Raw genomic sequence first — 15,514 nt, forward strand, 5'->3', positions numbered from 1 at the left:
GCTGTGGCTCAAGTGGTAGAGTGCTAGCCTTGAGCTGAAGAGCTCAGGGATAGCGCCCAAGCCCAGAGTTCAGGCCCCACGACCGGACCCCCCCCCAAAAAAAATAGAATAGATAGTAATGAGAGGATCATTTTCTATATAAGCTAAATCATATAGGAAGTTAATAACTTTCCCACAGAAACCTCTGGAGCCAGAATGTCAATTCAAGGGGTCTAACTCTAGAGTTAGCACTTTTTATTTCAGGAGTATCGGAGGAGTACTGAGGAAAGGAGATGAAATGACTGATAAAAAGAGAAAGAAGAGGGTGGGATTAAAAAAAAGAGAGAGAGAGAAAGAAGACAGGAAGAAAGAATCTGGATCTGGTGCTGACTGCATGAAAAATGGAAATTTCGTCATAGAACAGAAACTGGAAATATGTGAAATTATCTGAGGTTCAGTTAAGCACTTTTTCAAATTAAAATCTTTCTTGGTAAAAGAGAGAAGGTCCCCAGCAGCTAACCTCACCAGCTGAGGCACAAGGCCCTAAAACCAGGGCCCACACTATAAAACAGAAAATAGAATAATATATGGTCAAGACTATCTGCAATACAAATTGGAGAACTCGGAAAAATCAGCATGAAGATCTACTGTGCTTATGGCTAAAACTCACCTCTGAAATTCTCCAAATGGCAGAACAGAGGTAAAAGTAAAATAATCATATATACACATATTAATATTTTTCTTGTATATTAAAAAGTAAAATAATCATATATACATATTAATATTTTCGTGTATATTAAAAATAGTTTTCTTGTATATTTTTCTTGTATATTTGAGGTCTAGCATCAGGAATTGTGTGATGCCAGTTCACCCCACTCATACTCTTTAAATGACTATACTGCAAAAGAATAACATTAATTTCTAATCACATAACAACAAAAAAGAACAAAGTTCTCTACATACATCTGAACGCCACATAGGTATTAAAATAAGGAATATAGAAGAGTCTAGAAAACTAGGCATTGTTGGAACAAATTTCTATGAGAAAGATTAAACTCCTAAAGAAAAAAGGCAGTTAGCTGGACACCAGTGGCTCAAACCTATAATCCTAGCTACTCTCCTGTAATCCTAGACACTCACACACACACACACACACACACTCACACACACACACACACACGAGAGAGAGAGAGAGAGAGAGAGAGAGAGACAGAGACAGAGACAGAGAGAAAGAAAGAGAGAAAGAAAGAAAAATGGAAAGAAAGAAAGAAAAAGAAGAAAAAAGAAAAGAGGAGAAAAGAAAAGAGAAGGTATCTGTTTCTCTGGTAGTCTAACGAGGAGCGGGAAGGAAGGCAATATTGGTAGCTTTTCAGGAACTAACACTGAGGTTGACAGAGCCAATTCTGACTTGAAAACTAGGAGTAAATTTCTGATATGGTGAAAAGAAAGTTTCAGATAGGCAGTCATACCCATCATACTTCACCTTATTCCATTCAGAATGGCATCTAGATAAGCTGCCATTTCTGCTCAAAGTCCACAATACTCAACGACTATAATAACTGACTATTCTAGCCACCACACTGGCCTATACTATATGAGACAGAATCTGAATTATACATTGATTGCCAGAACTTGGCTGTGGAATACTCTATGGAGAAGTTTATTGAAGTGAAAGTTTTTCTAGTCTCCCATAGAGTAGGCTCAAGAGGGCCAGATAAGTAAAATCCATTTGTCCTCGGTGAAGAAGCCAGCTCTACAGAGAAGAGCTAATGAGGAGGAGACCCACCCAAACCTACTTCTACTAAACTTGTAGTAGTCAGAGCTGTGACAGGGATGGCAGCATAACAGAACCAAAGCTGAAAATTCAGGATCACTATTGAGTCTAAAAGAACCATCCTTAATTTGTCAAGGCATACAGAGTATTGGCTGAAGCCAGCAGACCCTAGTCTGCTAAATGAAGTAAGATAAATGAAGTAAGAGGTAAGAAATTAATAAAAACCTGTAGCCAGGTGTCAGCAGCTCAGGCTTCCACTCTACCTACTCCACTCCTACGCAGAAGACCAAGATCTAGGAGAACACAGTTCAAAGCCAGCTCAGATAGAAAAGTGTGGGAGATTCCACCTCTAACTAGAAATATGGTTAGAGGCATGACTCATGACTCAAAGTGGCAGAGTGATACTTGTAAGCAAGAAAGGAGAAAGAAAAAAAAGAAAGAAAGAACACACAAGGAAGGCCCTGAGTTCAGGTTCCAGAATCAGCACAAAAAAGAAAGAAATCAGTACCTGCAAGAGGAGACCCAGAGAAACATCCTAGGGAGTGACCACCACATGAGTTAATGCAAATCTTCTCAGAGCAGTCAGAATCTGGTGGGAGAAGGCCCAGAGTAGATAAGAATGAACATAAGAAAGAAATACTGTGTTTTGGTAACTGAAACACCCTTCTCAGGAGATGGCATCTGCAAAGAACATTCCAAGACAGCAAATCTCTTCTTTGAGGGAAAGATATAGTGACATATATTTTTCAAAATTCCCTTTAGAAATAACATACTCTATACTGTATTTGATTGAAAGAAAAAACTTAATAGCTATCAAAATGTTTAAAATTAGATTAAATTAAAAATTCTTTAAAACTTTAATTTTATAATATAAAATAAAATAAATCCTAACCAAATATTCATGAAACACTAACCATTTCATACTTAAAATAGTCCTTTTTTCAGCAAATATTCATGTGACCTAATTCAATTTACAAAGCCAGGGTGATACTATCAGTAAGAGAAAACATTTTTCAAGGAGTGTTTTAAGACTTTTAGTTTTCCACAGGTAAAAAGTGGTGATTTTACAAAAAGAATGAGAACTATACAACCAAACCAAAATGTAAGATCCAGATCTGATGACAAACAATTGCTGATCTTTATTTCTACAGTTTGTTTTTTTTAATTATACATATAAAGTCATTCTGACATTAGTTAAGAAATTAAAAATTAATCATAAGATTACCAACTAATTTTTAAAGGAAACAATGCATATAATTCTGATTTTACTCCTTAAGAAGACTTACCTAAAAAGATAAATCCATCTGCTTCTGTCTCTGCTACTGAGGGTTTCTTAGGCTCAGGCCGCTTTCGGAAGAAGTTAAACATTGTAGCTTCTGCTGCTATCTGAAACAGACACAAACTTTAAAATGCCTACCTTTTTAGTAAAAAGCCAAATTTAAAATATTACAGCAACTAATCTTAGGAACTGTCCTGGCAACTTAAGACCATGAGCTTCTATATTGACAACTTAAGACCATGAGCTTCTATATTGACAACTTAGGACCATGAGCTTCTATATTGACAACTTAGGACCATGAGCTTCCTATGAACATCCTAAGACAAAGCTAGAAATTAAGGTACATGGACTCACTGTTTAAAATCCTCCATCAGAAAATAATTCAAGAAATCCCTACACTGAAAACCAAAATCGACAGGTAACACTAGAATCTGGAAGGATCTCACCCACTAAACATAACACAAACACTAGTTAGAGGAAAGGAAAGAAGAAAGGAAGAAACATCTGCCCAAGTTTTTTGTCAGGCCCATAAACCTTCATAAAACTAAAGCCACCTGTGTGTGTGTGTGGGGGGGGGGGGAGAAGGAGAAGGATTGGGATTGGGAATGGGGGGGAGGGGGGAGGCTGGGAAGGGATGTGAAGGGTAAACCAAAGGAGGAGGCTGCAATGCTTGGTAAGAAACGTATGCGTTATCCTGCCCATGTAATTGTAACCCCTCTGTACAGTATGTTCACAAATAAAATTAAATTAAATTAAAAAAAAAGGAAAGCCCCAGCTATTACAACCAAAAATGTCTTTGGATACTGCCAAGTGTTCCCTAGTAAGCAAAACTGGCCCTTGTTGAGAACCAAAGCATTAGGTGAAAAGGAATCCTTCAGTATTAACCACTGAGCAAATCTCTCCTAATCTATCAAACTGCACGTATGTCATCCTGATTCTTCTAAATCTGTAGTGCAATAATATATTTTTATGCTTTAAAAAACTTGCATAATTCTACCTGCCAACAACAAACTATTTTACATTTATAAAAATGCTTATTATTAATCAGTACAATACTAACTAATCCATTCAACACTGCAACTCTAAAATTCAGTAAAAATCTGGGGAAAAACTGCACACAACTGAAACAAAAAGCATAAAATAATTATCTTCAGTGAGATTCAACACTGAAACTCTAAAATTAAGTAAAAATCTGGGGGAAAACCGCATACAATTCAAACAAAAGCATAAAACAATTATCTTCAGTGAGATAAACACATCTCAATAATGCCCAAAGGAGAGTAAAGTCATGTGATGTGAAGTCATACCTCTGTACAACCATAGCACAAGGGATTCTAGAATAAATAAAATATGTTACTTAGTATTGGAATTTTCTCTATTTGTTTATTAATTCCTATTTCCGGCTCTCTTTCCTTCTCTTCTTTCTTTCTTTTCTCTTTGGTATTGGAACTTGGGCTTGAAGTCAGGGCCTTATACTCTCATTTGGATACAGTGTTTGAGTTTGACTTCCGGATAGATGGTAATGATGGTTGCACACAATGTGAATGTACATAGTTTGCTGCGTTGTTTGCTTAAAAATGGTTAAATGCTAACTCTTAGGTTATATATATATTATTAAAGTTAATAAAAGTTTAAATTGTGGTAATATAACCCTTACCAAAAGCACTTACACTGGGATACTCCAAGTCAATCTTCATTCTGAATTTAGAATGTGAAACTGATGATTCTCCAACTAGTCTCTCTTATAGCATTACTATTAAGCCTGAACTACTTAGCATGGAAGTCTTGGTTAGCACATAGCTGGATTTGTTATCTTCAGCAACTAGCATAATTCCCATACTAGTTCTCTTACAGTTGTACAAAAAGTCAGTAACAGCCAAAAAAGCTAAAATGTGCATTACTGGTTAACAGAGCAAATCAGATGTTCAAGAAATCACTCTCAGTATCTAAAAATGCTAGACTAAGTATTTTTAAGTGTCTTTTTTTTAGTATGGCCAACCCAAAAAAAGATAAAGAAATTCCACAGAAGCCAAAAGGGAGGAAGATCTACAAATCTACAGGGTATGAGTACCAGAACTAATGTTTTCCCTATGTCCATTGCTGATTTCTAATGGATAAAAGCCTGGGTTTTAATGATCCCTGTCCCACAAGGAAGAGGCAAAAAGCCTGGGGCCCAAACATTGTGGGAAGAAGGAAACATAAGTCCTTTCCTGAGAAATACACTCTGAAACCAAACCTCAAAGAAATCAACAAAAATTCTATGAAACAGGAATTCACAATTCTAAATTACCATGTAAATGAAGAAACAAAAGCCACAGCAATAGTCACTAGAATCAAGAACTTTATGAAATCAGACCCATAAAAACTACAACGAAATATAAATATACATTTTATATTCTGTTACAGATGAAGAAATAGAGATGTGACACATACCAAAACAGAGAGAGATTATGAGTGAGAATTGGTGAGATTTGTATAAAAAATAAAAAAAATATAAAAAGCTCTTAGACATAAAAGTTTTAAATTAGGAAGAGCACTTACAAGGAATTTTTATCACCATTATAATCTATGAAAAATACTTAGAATTGAGGACATAGAATCAAAAGCACTGTAATGAGAAAATAAAGGTCAAGAACGAGTGAGGTCCTTCTTTACATCTAATTGGAATTCCAGAGGAATCAGAGAGAATAGGAAAAAGACAAAACTCAAAGGGATAATATTTGGAAACAATCCAAGAGCAATGAAGACAAGCCTTATCAGCCTCAAGGCACAATATATCTACCAACAAGAAAAATTCATATCAGGCTGCTGTATACCACAATTAAAGAACACTAAAGAGAAATTAAAGGTAATGAATACAAATAAAAGTTAACATAACAAAAGAAAGCAAATACCTCAAGAACAAAATATTACTTCAACATAGTTCTGAGAGAAATGAACTAAAATTCTATACTATGAACAGGTAATACAATTATCTTCTGAGGACTAGAATAGCCAAACTGGCAGAGTTTACTAGGAAAAATCTCACCAAAAGCACTTCTACAGAACAGAGATAACACAAAAAGAAGGAGAGTTTATCCCAGATGTACAAGAAGATATAAAAACCATGAGGGATGGGTAGAAGTACTGAGGTAAAAAAGAGATGGCAAAGAGACTGAGAAGATAAGTGGACTGCAAGATCTTGCTGCTACAGGAGTTTGAGAGAGATGCCAAGGGCTCTAGAGCAAAGGTTTCTGAAATCAGGGCTTTGGAACTGTAGCTGCTTGGATGTTAGCATTCTAAGCAGAGAGCACTATAAGCCTCTGTCTTGAGCACTGACCCGGAAGTAACAAACTTCCAGGTTTCAAAGCTTAAGGCCCAAAGCCTCTAATTCTCCCAGCCTACAGTCATAAGCCTTTGAATTTGGAACCCTGATGTTTGCAAATCTCTAGAAATCAGATCTCTCAATTCTTAGAAACTTTGGAATCTTAGAGGCACTACCACACAAGTTCTGAGCTGTATGTCTCTGGATTTCTTTGAGAATAATCCTTGTGTTTATGATACTTTTACTTACCCAAACAAACCCTTTCTTAATTGAAAGTGTTTCTATTCAGAATAGAACTTTGAGGTTCTAATGTGGGCAAGAAAAATAAGTATATAAGAATTATTAATAAACAAAACTGCAATAACTCATAAACACAAGAATCTCATTGAAAATGATTTTAAATAAGAATTTTAACTGGTATTTCTAAATACTAGCAACAATCAGTTAAAATTTTTAATTAAAGATGATACTATTAATAACTAATAAAAACAAGGTATGTACTCAGGAAAATATCTAACAAGGGGCTGGGAAAGTGGCTCAGTGGTAGAGCACTTGCCTTCCATGCATGAGGCCTGGGTTCAATTCCTCAGCACCACATAAGCAAAAAGAAAAAAGCCAGAAGGGGTGCTGTGGCTCAAGTGGTAGAACGCTAGCCTTGAGCTGAAGAGCTGAGGGACAGCGCCCAGGCCCAGAGTTCAGGCCCCACTACTCGACCCCCCCCAAAAAAGGAATATATCTAGCATAAGAATTAAAATTTTTACACTCTTTAAAAAGACAGCAAGGGTAAAGATTTCTTTTGATTAAGAATAGCAATAGTTGCCATTATTACTCATCCTGAGATAGACCTAATGACTCAGTAAAATTGTAAACAAAATCCCAACAAAGGAACTTAGAAAAGTAAATATAGACCTTACAAAATTAATATAGAATGGCAAAACAAAACAAAACAAAACAAAACAAGACCTTCCTGAAAGTCAGACCTCAAAAATTAGGATAAGGCTATGGATAACATTAAAGAAAATGGGCAGTGGTACAAGGATAGAAAAATAGATCATACAAGTGAAGAGGCAGGAATAGACTCCATACATACCTCTAAACTTAGAGGCAAAAGCTGATAAAGTCAACAAAGGATGAGACAATTGAAATAAAAAGAAAATGCAAGCAAGTACCTATTTAACAACATGGAATACTACATATGAGGACCAAAGTTAAAAAAATTTAGGGAAAAAGAATAACTTTAAAGGTTTGATGCATTAATGCTTTCAATTGACTTCTTAAACTATATTAGACTTAGAAAAATGTAACTATAGGGGGCTAGGAAGGTGGCTCAGTGGTAGACCGCTTGCCTTGCATGCCTGAGGCCCTGGGTTCGATTCCTCAGCACCACATAAGCAAAAAGAAAAAAGCCGGAAGTGGCGCTGTGGCTCAAGTGGTAGAGCACTAGCCTTGAGCTGAAGAGCTGAGGGACAGCGCCCAGGCCCAGAGTTCAGGCCCCACGACCGGACCCAAAAAAAAAAAAAAAAAAGAAAAGAAAAATGTAACTATATTAAAAGCAATAGCAATTTTTAGTTTTTAAAAAAAGAAATTGGAGCTAGACCAAAAATCAATACATTTTGGGGCTGGGAAGGTGGCTCAGTGGTAGAGTGCTTGCCTTGCATGCATGAGGCCCTGGAAAAGAAAAAAGCCGGAAGTGGCGCTGTGGCTCAAGTGGTAGAGCACTAGCCTTGAGCTGAAGAGCTGAGGGACAGTGCTCAGGCCCAGAGTTCAGGCCCCACAACTGGACCAAAAAAAAAAAAAATCAATACATTTTGCTGTATTACCATCCACACTAACATAGTAAGTTCTCAAGTATCAATTAAGAAAAGGACAATCAGCAGGAAAGAAAGAGAAGCATATGGCCAATAGATTTATGAAATAGTGTTTAATCTTATCAGTTATCAGGGGATACTGATTTAGTTTAATTCAGATTGTTAGGATGGAAAAACATCAAGGATTGTCAGGAATGTGGGTCAATTGTAACTAACTCTCCTGTATGTCTAAAAGATAAATTGGTCTATGCATTTGAGTAAATCATTTGCTTTTAGTAGTAATGCTGAAGATTCTCATCCTATGTTCCAGCAATTGTACTGGTATGCATTTGCCAAGCATACAAGGAAGTACAAGAATATCAAAGTGGCTCTGTATACAATAGAAACGAACTGCAATACAATGTCAATAAGAATAAAAAAGCATAAAAAGAATAAACTTCACCTCCATTAATCAACAACCAAAGAAACAATGATACATGATTCCATTCATATAAAGGTCAAAGACTGACAAAGCTAAGCAGTATACCATTTAGAAATGTCTACAAGTGATATAACTGTGGAGACATCTTAAGAAGCTTAGTACAGATAGCAAGGTTAAGTGTTTATTTAAAATAGAAAAGCAAGAAAGAGACAAATGGGAAGTGCAAACCACTAATCCTATTTTCATGTCTTAAGATGAATGAGAGATTCACAATGGTTCACTTAAATTGTCTCAAAAGTACATTATCAGATATATATATATATATATATATATATATATATCTTTTTTTTTTGGTCCGGTCATGGGGCCTGAACTCTGGGCCCGGGCGCTGTCCCTCAGCAATTCAGCTCAAGGCTAGTGCTATACCACTTGAGCCACAGAGCCACTTCCAGCTTTTTTCTTTTTGCTTATGTGGTGCTGAGGAATTGAACCCAGGGCCTCATTCATGCAAGGCAAACGCTCTACCACTGAGCCACCTTCCCAGCCCCAGTATAAACCTTTTTTAGACATCCATTTCATAATAAAATTTAGGGGCAAAAAAAAAAATCCCCCAAACTGAAGTCATTTTTGGTTATTTGGTTTGGTTTAATGTTTCTGAACAATTTTCATACAGTAGATAGATAGGTAGGTAGGTAGGTAGATTAGATAGATAGATGGACAGACAGACATCTCTGGCTGGCCTCACTTCATGATCCTCTTGCCCTAGCCTCCTCACAAAAAGCTGTTTAAACTTTTTTCTTGCTTATCTTTTTTAATGTCTGCTTAAAAGTGCTGTTTTAACTGTAATAAAAAGATGTAAACATCTAGTCTTCAGGCTGTTTTTTAAAGTAATTATTACATTAAAAATATGCCTCCTACCATGTATAATACACATCAAATTTCTTCCCAAAACAATGTTGAAGTGCAAACGACTTTAAGCAAAAATAGACGTTATTGACCTGTACCCAACATTTTTTCTTTACACCAAACGAAATACACCCCACATTTCATGACAACATAACTAAGACATATTAATTGTTAAATACTATCATTCAAAGGATTTATCATATTTCAAACATATATATATAATACCTCAAATCATCTTTTATATGAAATCTCAAATTTCTTTGGCTTAAGGTAATTTCAGGACTAAATGGGAGACTCCAGGGAGGTACTTGAATGTGAATCATAACAATTCCTTTGGAAAAAGAATTTGGAGAAAAACAAGACTCGGTTTCCATAAAATGGTTAAGACCCTATTATATATATATATAGAGAGAGAGAGAGAGAGTATTTATATATATATATATATATATATATAAAGAGAGAGAGAGAGAGAGAGGGAGTTGGGTTTGTTGATTGTTTTTAATGAGCACTCATTCGGAAACTTCCTGGACAAGGTAGGTACCAATTCTGGCAGATGAAACCCCCAAAATCAACCCAGCTACACATCCCACGGTCAGCCAGTGTCACATTCGAGAATACTCCCCTCCCCCAATCCTCTCGGAATAGATTCTCTTCCAGCTGTGCCCCTTCAAGAGTGTTGGGGGTAAGAGTAACGGTACAAAGACTGTCCGGGGTTAAAGAAAAAAAGAGTCAGTCCGTTATACCTCCCCAGGAGATCACTTCGTCGGACCCCGTTCGGTGGATAGAGGAGGAGTGCAAGACGTAGCCTTCGCTTGGGTCTCCGGGGCCAACCCGACGCTGCTAACGCCTAGGGTCTGAGAAACCTTATTACGAAGGATCTAGAAAGGATCGTAGGTAGAGCTAGCGACGGAGAAACTGTCAAAGTGGCGCGAGGCGGGGGGAGGGCGAAGAGACGCTCGGCCACAGGCAACTACGGCCTGAAGAAAGTGGTGGAAACCATGCGCCCCGCTTTCCCGCCCTTAGGCGGCCCGAACCCGGCTTCACTCAGCAGCCCACCCCGCGCGCCCCGCGCCCAGCCAGGAAGAGGAGGCGGGGGAACTGTCACAGCTGGTCCGCCCGCGGACCGCCCCGCAGCCGCCGGCGCCCGACTCCCGCCGCGGCCCTGACAATCAGTCCGCAGGGAGAAAATGAAGCGGTGAAATAGCGGCGACTCCCGCGAGAAGAGGTACCTGGGGTTCGCGCCTCCGTCCGCCGCCACACTGGCACCCGAGTCCAACGCCCGACTTCCGGGGTCACGGCCTCCTCAGAGACACCCAAAATCCCGGCAGAGTTCAGCCTCAGGCCACGCCCTCCCCACACCCACGTCCCGCCCTCTTCGCCTGATCTGCCTAGCCCCCGTGAAACTTCCGGAAGGCCGCGAGTCACAAAACCGTCACCTCCCACTTCCGGACGCCTCCGAGGGGGCAACGTGAGGTCGGTAGAAGTTTCTCCCTTTTGATTGGTGGAACGGGCACGCCAATCAAGGAAGGCGCCGGGAACTCTATTACCCCGCGGAGTTGCTCTGGTTCTATCAGCTGCTCATCGCCTGCGGGGCACAGCTTTTGGAGCTGTCATGGTGGACCTAATGGAAATGCCCAAGTGGCGCATCAACGCCAGTATGGTACCTCAGTTTATCGACCGGCCAGTCTGCTTCGTAGGACGGCTGGAAAAGGTGGGCGCGCTCCCGGTTTCCCTCCCCTCCCCCCGGATTGTAGCCGGTGTGGGGGCCCCGGTGACCTGAAGTAGACGATGGGGGGTGAAGGACGGAGAGGAGAGCCTCAGAGCGGCTTTGCCCTCCCGGTTGGCTTTATTTTGTCCAAGGAGAGTTTCCCCATACCTCAGTGGTTGCGGCCGTATTTTCGCGCCTTTTTTATAGCACAGAAAAGTGTTCTCGAATGTTCTGGAGTCTGAAGTTCCAGTGTCCCTCGCCCGTTCTGTTTAGCTAAAGGGAATTGTACCGCTGACTCCCCCATGTATAACCTTCTGCGTTTCTCACCAGCCAGGCTGCTCTTTATTGTCTACAGGCGCCTCTGTTCTCAGACCTCGTTCTCTCGTATTTACGTCTCCTGAAAACATTTCTGCATCATCCCTTCCAGAACTTGTAACTACCTATTTTGCCCCAGACCCCCTCATCCTACTGATGAGAAACAGGCCAAAGCCTCAACTCAAAATCAGTGATTGAGAAAGCCAAGAGAAAGAAAATCATTTATAAAGACTCACTTAGTAACTCTACCACACATCCCCCACAGGGAATGAATGTTATTCCCACTCCACATAGGAAGACTGAGCCAGAGTGTGGTAGTTAACTAAAATGCTCCACTACAGCAAAGAGCAAAGGTGGCATGCAAACCACTGCTGCTTGCAACTGCCTCCCTGGAACAGAACCCAAATCCTGGAGCAGCCACTTATTGTACTCCATCATTTTTAAAACATTCCCTCAAGGAGCTATGTACTACCTAAATCATAAGGGCCAGGACATTCCCACTATTGAATAGTTTGGGCCTCCTTTGATTTGTTTTTATAATAGGGTGATTTGAACCAAATAAACGGTTGGGAAAACAATTGCTTTATTCCAAACTAAAGTAAATTAGGGTCAATCTGCTCAGCTTAGGTCACGTTTTGAAACTTTTAAAGGTTCATGTGGGGTTTTTTGTTTTTTGTTTGTTTTACAAAATTATGTTTTCTTTTTTAGATTCATCCTTCTGGAAAAATGTTTATTCTGTCAGATGGAGAAGGGAAAACTGGAAACATTGAGTTGATGGAGCCAGTATGTTTAAGTATTAGGTCTCTTTATCTTGTTTTGCATATTTCTGATTTTTGGAGAGAATATATATAGGATGTGCTTGTAAAACTTAAATGAACTTTAAAATTAAGTCATATATATCTCATATTTCTTTTTATATTTCTTAACCAATGATTCTGTGGGCTCCATGATTATTAATGTATCCCTTAAGTGGTTGGACGGACAAAAATCTTCATCCTTATGTAGAAAAATTACATGAGAAAAATCCTTTCATATTACTCCTTCCTTCTTCAAGAGTTTTCTATTTTTCTTTTTTTGAGACAGTCTTGATTTGTTATCCAATGGTCTTTTGACTCTTAGGCTCAAAAGATTCTCCTGTTTCAGACTCCTAAGCTGGCACTATAGGTCTATTCTAATACTGTCTTTATTTCCTATTTTTATTTACATGTATTTACACGTCATTTATTTCTGTATTTTATTTTTAATTTGCTGAAAAACATTTTCTTAGTTTTCCATGCAGACAATTCCATATGCTATTTGGTAAACAGATTTATACATGTTGTCATTCTCAAGAGTCCTTAAAAACTAATTACTTCCAGGAGCCAGTGGCTCACACCTATAATCCTAGCTACTCAGATCTGAGGATTATAGTTCAAAGACAGCTTGGACAAGAAAGCTGTAGTAGAGTGCTATCCTAGAGCAAAAAAAGTTCTAGGACAGTGGCCCAGGCCTTCAGTTCAAGCTCTATGATGAACACCAAAAAAAATAATAATAAACTGCTTACAGAAATCCCCATTCTCCCCGGTAGTTGGTGGCTCACACCTGTAATCCTAGCTACTCTGGAGGCTGAGATCTGAGGATCAAAGTTCAAAGTCGGCCCAGGGCAGGGAAGTCCATGAGACTCTTATCTCCAATTAACCACCAGAAAACCAGAAGTGACACTGTGGCTCAAGTGGTAGAATGCTCACCTTGAGCTGAAGAGCTCAGGGACAGTGCCCAGGCCCAGAGTTCAAGCCCCACAACTGACAAAAAAGAAAAGAAAGAAAGAAATTCCCAGTTCATTTGAGTTGAGTTTTAGCTTAAATGTTTAACTGATACTTTGGACTGGAAGCTACTAGGAAAAAAGTCACAAGACTTTCCAGTTGCAAGTGGTTCATTCCTGATAACATTCCCACAGAAAAATGCATGAGATTCTCTCTCCATTTAAATAGTTAAAATCCAGACTGAAGGCATCAGTCTAGTCAAGTCCCAGTCATGAACAGGAAAGCTGAGAGAGAACATGAGGCTATGAGTTTAACCCCTGGTACTGGCGCAAACACACACACACACACACACACATAGGTAACACGATTTATATAGTCTATCAGATAAGTAATGAGCTTTTCTTTTCTTTCTTTCTTTAAAGGTACTGGGGTTTGAACTTGAGGGTTCACCAGCTAAGGTGTTCAACAGCTAAGCCACTCTTCTCTCTTTTATTTTTGAGTAGGACCTTGCTTCTTGCCCAGGCAGCATTTGGACCGCAATCTGCCTGTTTTACTTCACGTATTTCCATGTTTAAGGAAGATAGGTACAAGGCTCTCTACCCAGTTACAGGTTAGAAAGGGTTCTTGTAAACTTTTCTGCTAGGACAGGCCTTGAACAACAATCCTTCTGCCCTCATTCTCCTAAGACATGAACTTCTAGCTCCCTATGAGACCCACTGTCTTCCAGAGTAGAATTGTATAACAAATTTTGTATTGTCAAATCTTAAAGTTACTTTTTTCCCATGGAAATTGGGTAAAGTGAAACCATTTGAAAGATGTGTCATTTTCCAAATTCTAAAAATAAGATAATAAATTGACATTTTGTTCAATGTTTTAGCTTACTGAAGAAATCTCTGGAGTCTTGGAAGTAGTTGGAAGAGTAACCCCCAAGGCAACAATCATGTGTGCATCTTTCATCCAGTTTAAAGAGGATATTCTTCCTTTTGGTAAGCAAATCTTTCTGGTATTTAGTGATTTTATGTCATTATGAGAACAATGGTTTTATTAATTTGGTATGTATTGGTCTTAACACTCAGTCTACCCATATTTTTCACTTTCTATAGAGGTTTCCAATCCCAAAGAAATAATTGGATGATATTTTGTCCTGCTTCTGAAAGGTCTTAGTAGATATAAAGAAAAATGTTTCAAAATAGGATATTAATGATTTTTGTTTTGATACATGAAAGCCTGGGGTAAGGTAATACACATACAGGCAAGTGGATGACCATGTGTTCCCACGTGTCTTCTTTTGGTCTGGGAGCCACAGTAAAATTAAAGTGATGGTTCTTAACTCAGTTATAGAAACTGAATTGTGAAAATAAACTCTAAAAGAGAAATAGGTAGAAATCTTCTAGATAATAGATGATGCAGTTTTCCATTGTACATTAAGTGTCTACTTCTATGCTTCTTTCAGATCTTGGACTTTACAACGAAGCTTTGAAAATTATCCATGAGTTTCCTCAGTTTTTTCCAATAGGGGCTATAGAACACTCATGATCTTGATTTGTGTTGTTTTATGATTTCAAGTGAGTTACATTGAAGGGGCTTCATCTTTATGTTTGAAGGAAAGAACTGAGTTTTCATTGTCATGCTTTTGTAAATCTTTCACTTACTGAACTGTAGATACTTTGATCTAAAGTTTGTTTTGATGAAACTAGAAAATTGATTTTTTTTAACCAAGTCATTTTATTAAAAAAAAACTCTTCAATATATGGTCAGATAAGAAGCAAGAACAAAACAGTTGTCTTGAGTTTGTTTCTGTTTTGTTAATAAAGCTTTAAATGGTATATACTACTGTTCATTTCGTATTCTTTCAGTTGTATATTCAACACAAACTCCAAACTTCATAAGTCTTAGATATACCAAGTAAAATCCTGGGTCAGCTATGTTAAGAATTTATTTAACATTTCACAAATTCTAACATGTTAATTATTGCTTTGTTTGTATATACCAACACCAAAGCTTCAACTCGAGGCTCTATATGCTCACTCAGCTTGCTTGCTAAAGGCTAGTTTTCTGGCCATATGAACCACATTTCCAGTGTAGCATTTTACTGACTAATTGACTAACTTTATTGTCCTGAGTAGTTAGGAGTATGGTTGCTTAAACCTCTTGAATTACTATGTACTAGTAAACTGGGTTATGAATTTAGGATCTTGCTTTCTGTTGAATGAATGAATTGTTTCTCTTAGATTCCATCCCTATATTGAGCTGGTCAATATCTAAACCAGGATGTTTT

General features: G+C 38.3%; 2 protein-coding genes across 4 annotated transcripts in view; one reads left to right on the forward strand and one right to left on the reverse strand.

The window, feature by feature from the left end:
• Window positions 1-10,815, reverse strand: part of Umad1 (UBAP1-MVB12-associated (UMA) domain containing 1) — a 156,351-nt gene extending 145,536 nt beyond the window's left edge. Inside the window, exons 1-3 of one of the 3 annotated variants that reach the window (XM_013019986.1) lie at window positions 10,701-10,815; window positions 3,040-3,139; window positions 2,262-2,342 (exon numbers count right to left, since the gene is read on the reverse strand). In XM_013019986.1, the coding sequence (XP_012875440.1) occupies window positions 2,262-2,342; window positions 3,040-3,121 (163 nt within the window). In that variant the 5' untranslated portion in view covers window positions 3,122-3,139; window positions 10,701-10,815. Of the gene's footprint in view, window positions 1-2,261; window positions 2,343-3,039; window positions 3,140-10,214; window positions 10,469-10,700 lie in introns of those variants that run through there. The other 2 variants (XM_013019987.1, XM_013019988.1) reach the window with 2 other exon arrangements.
• A 152-nt stretch (window positions 10,816-10,967) lies between these two features.
• Window positions 10,968-15,062, forward strand: Rpa3 (replication protein A3, 14kDa). Its single transcript, XM_013019989.1, has 4 exons — window positions 10,968-11,182; window positions 12,203-12,277; window positions 14,114-14,222; window positions 14,690-15,062. Exons 1-4 carry the CDS (start codon window positions 11,084-11,086, stop codon window positions 14,770-14,772), a joined length of 366 nt encoding a protein of 121 aa, XP_012875443.1. The 5' UTR covers window positions 10,968-11,083; the 3' UTR covers window positions 14,773-15,062.
• The last annotated feature ends 452 nt before the right edge of the window (window positions 15,063-15,514 follow it).

The sequence above is a fragment of the Dipodomys ordii genome, unplaced genomic scaffold, assembly GCF_000151885.1.
Source record: "Dipodomys ordii isolate 6190 unplaced genomic scaffold, Dord_2.0 Scaffold48, whole genome shotgun sequence".
Classification (NCBI taxonomy): Eukaryota; Metazoa; Chordata; class Mammalia; order Rodentia; family Heteromyidae; genus Dipodomys; species Dipodomys ordii.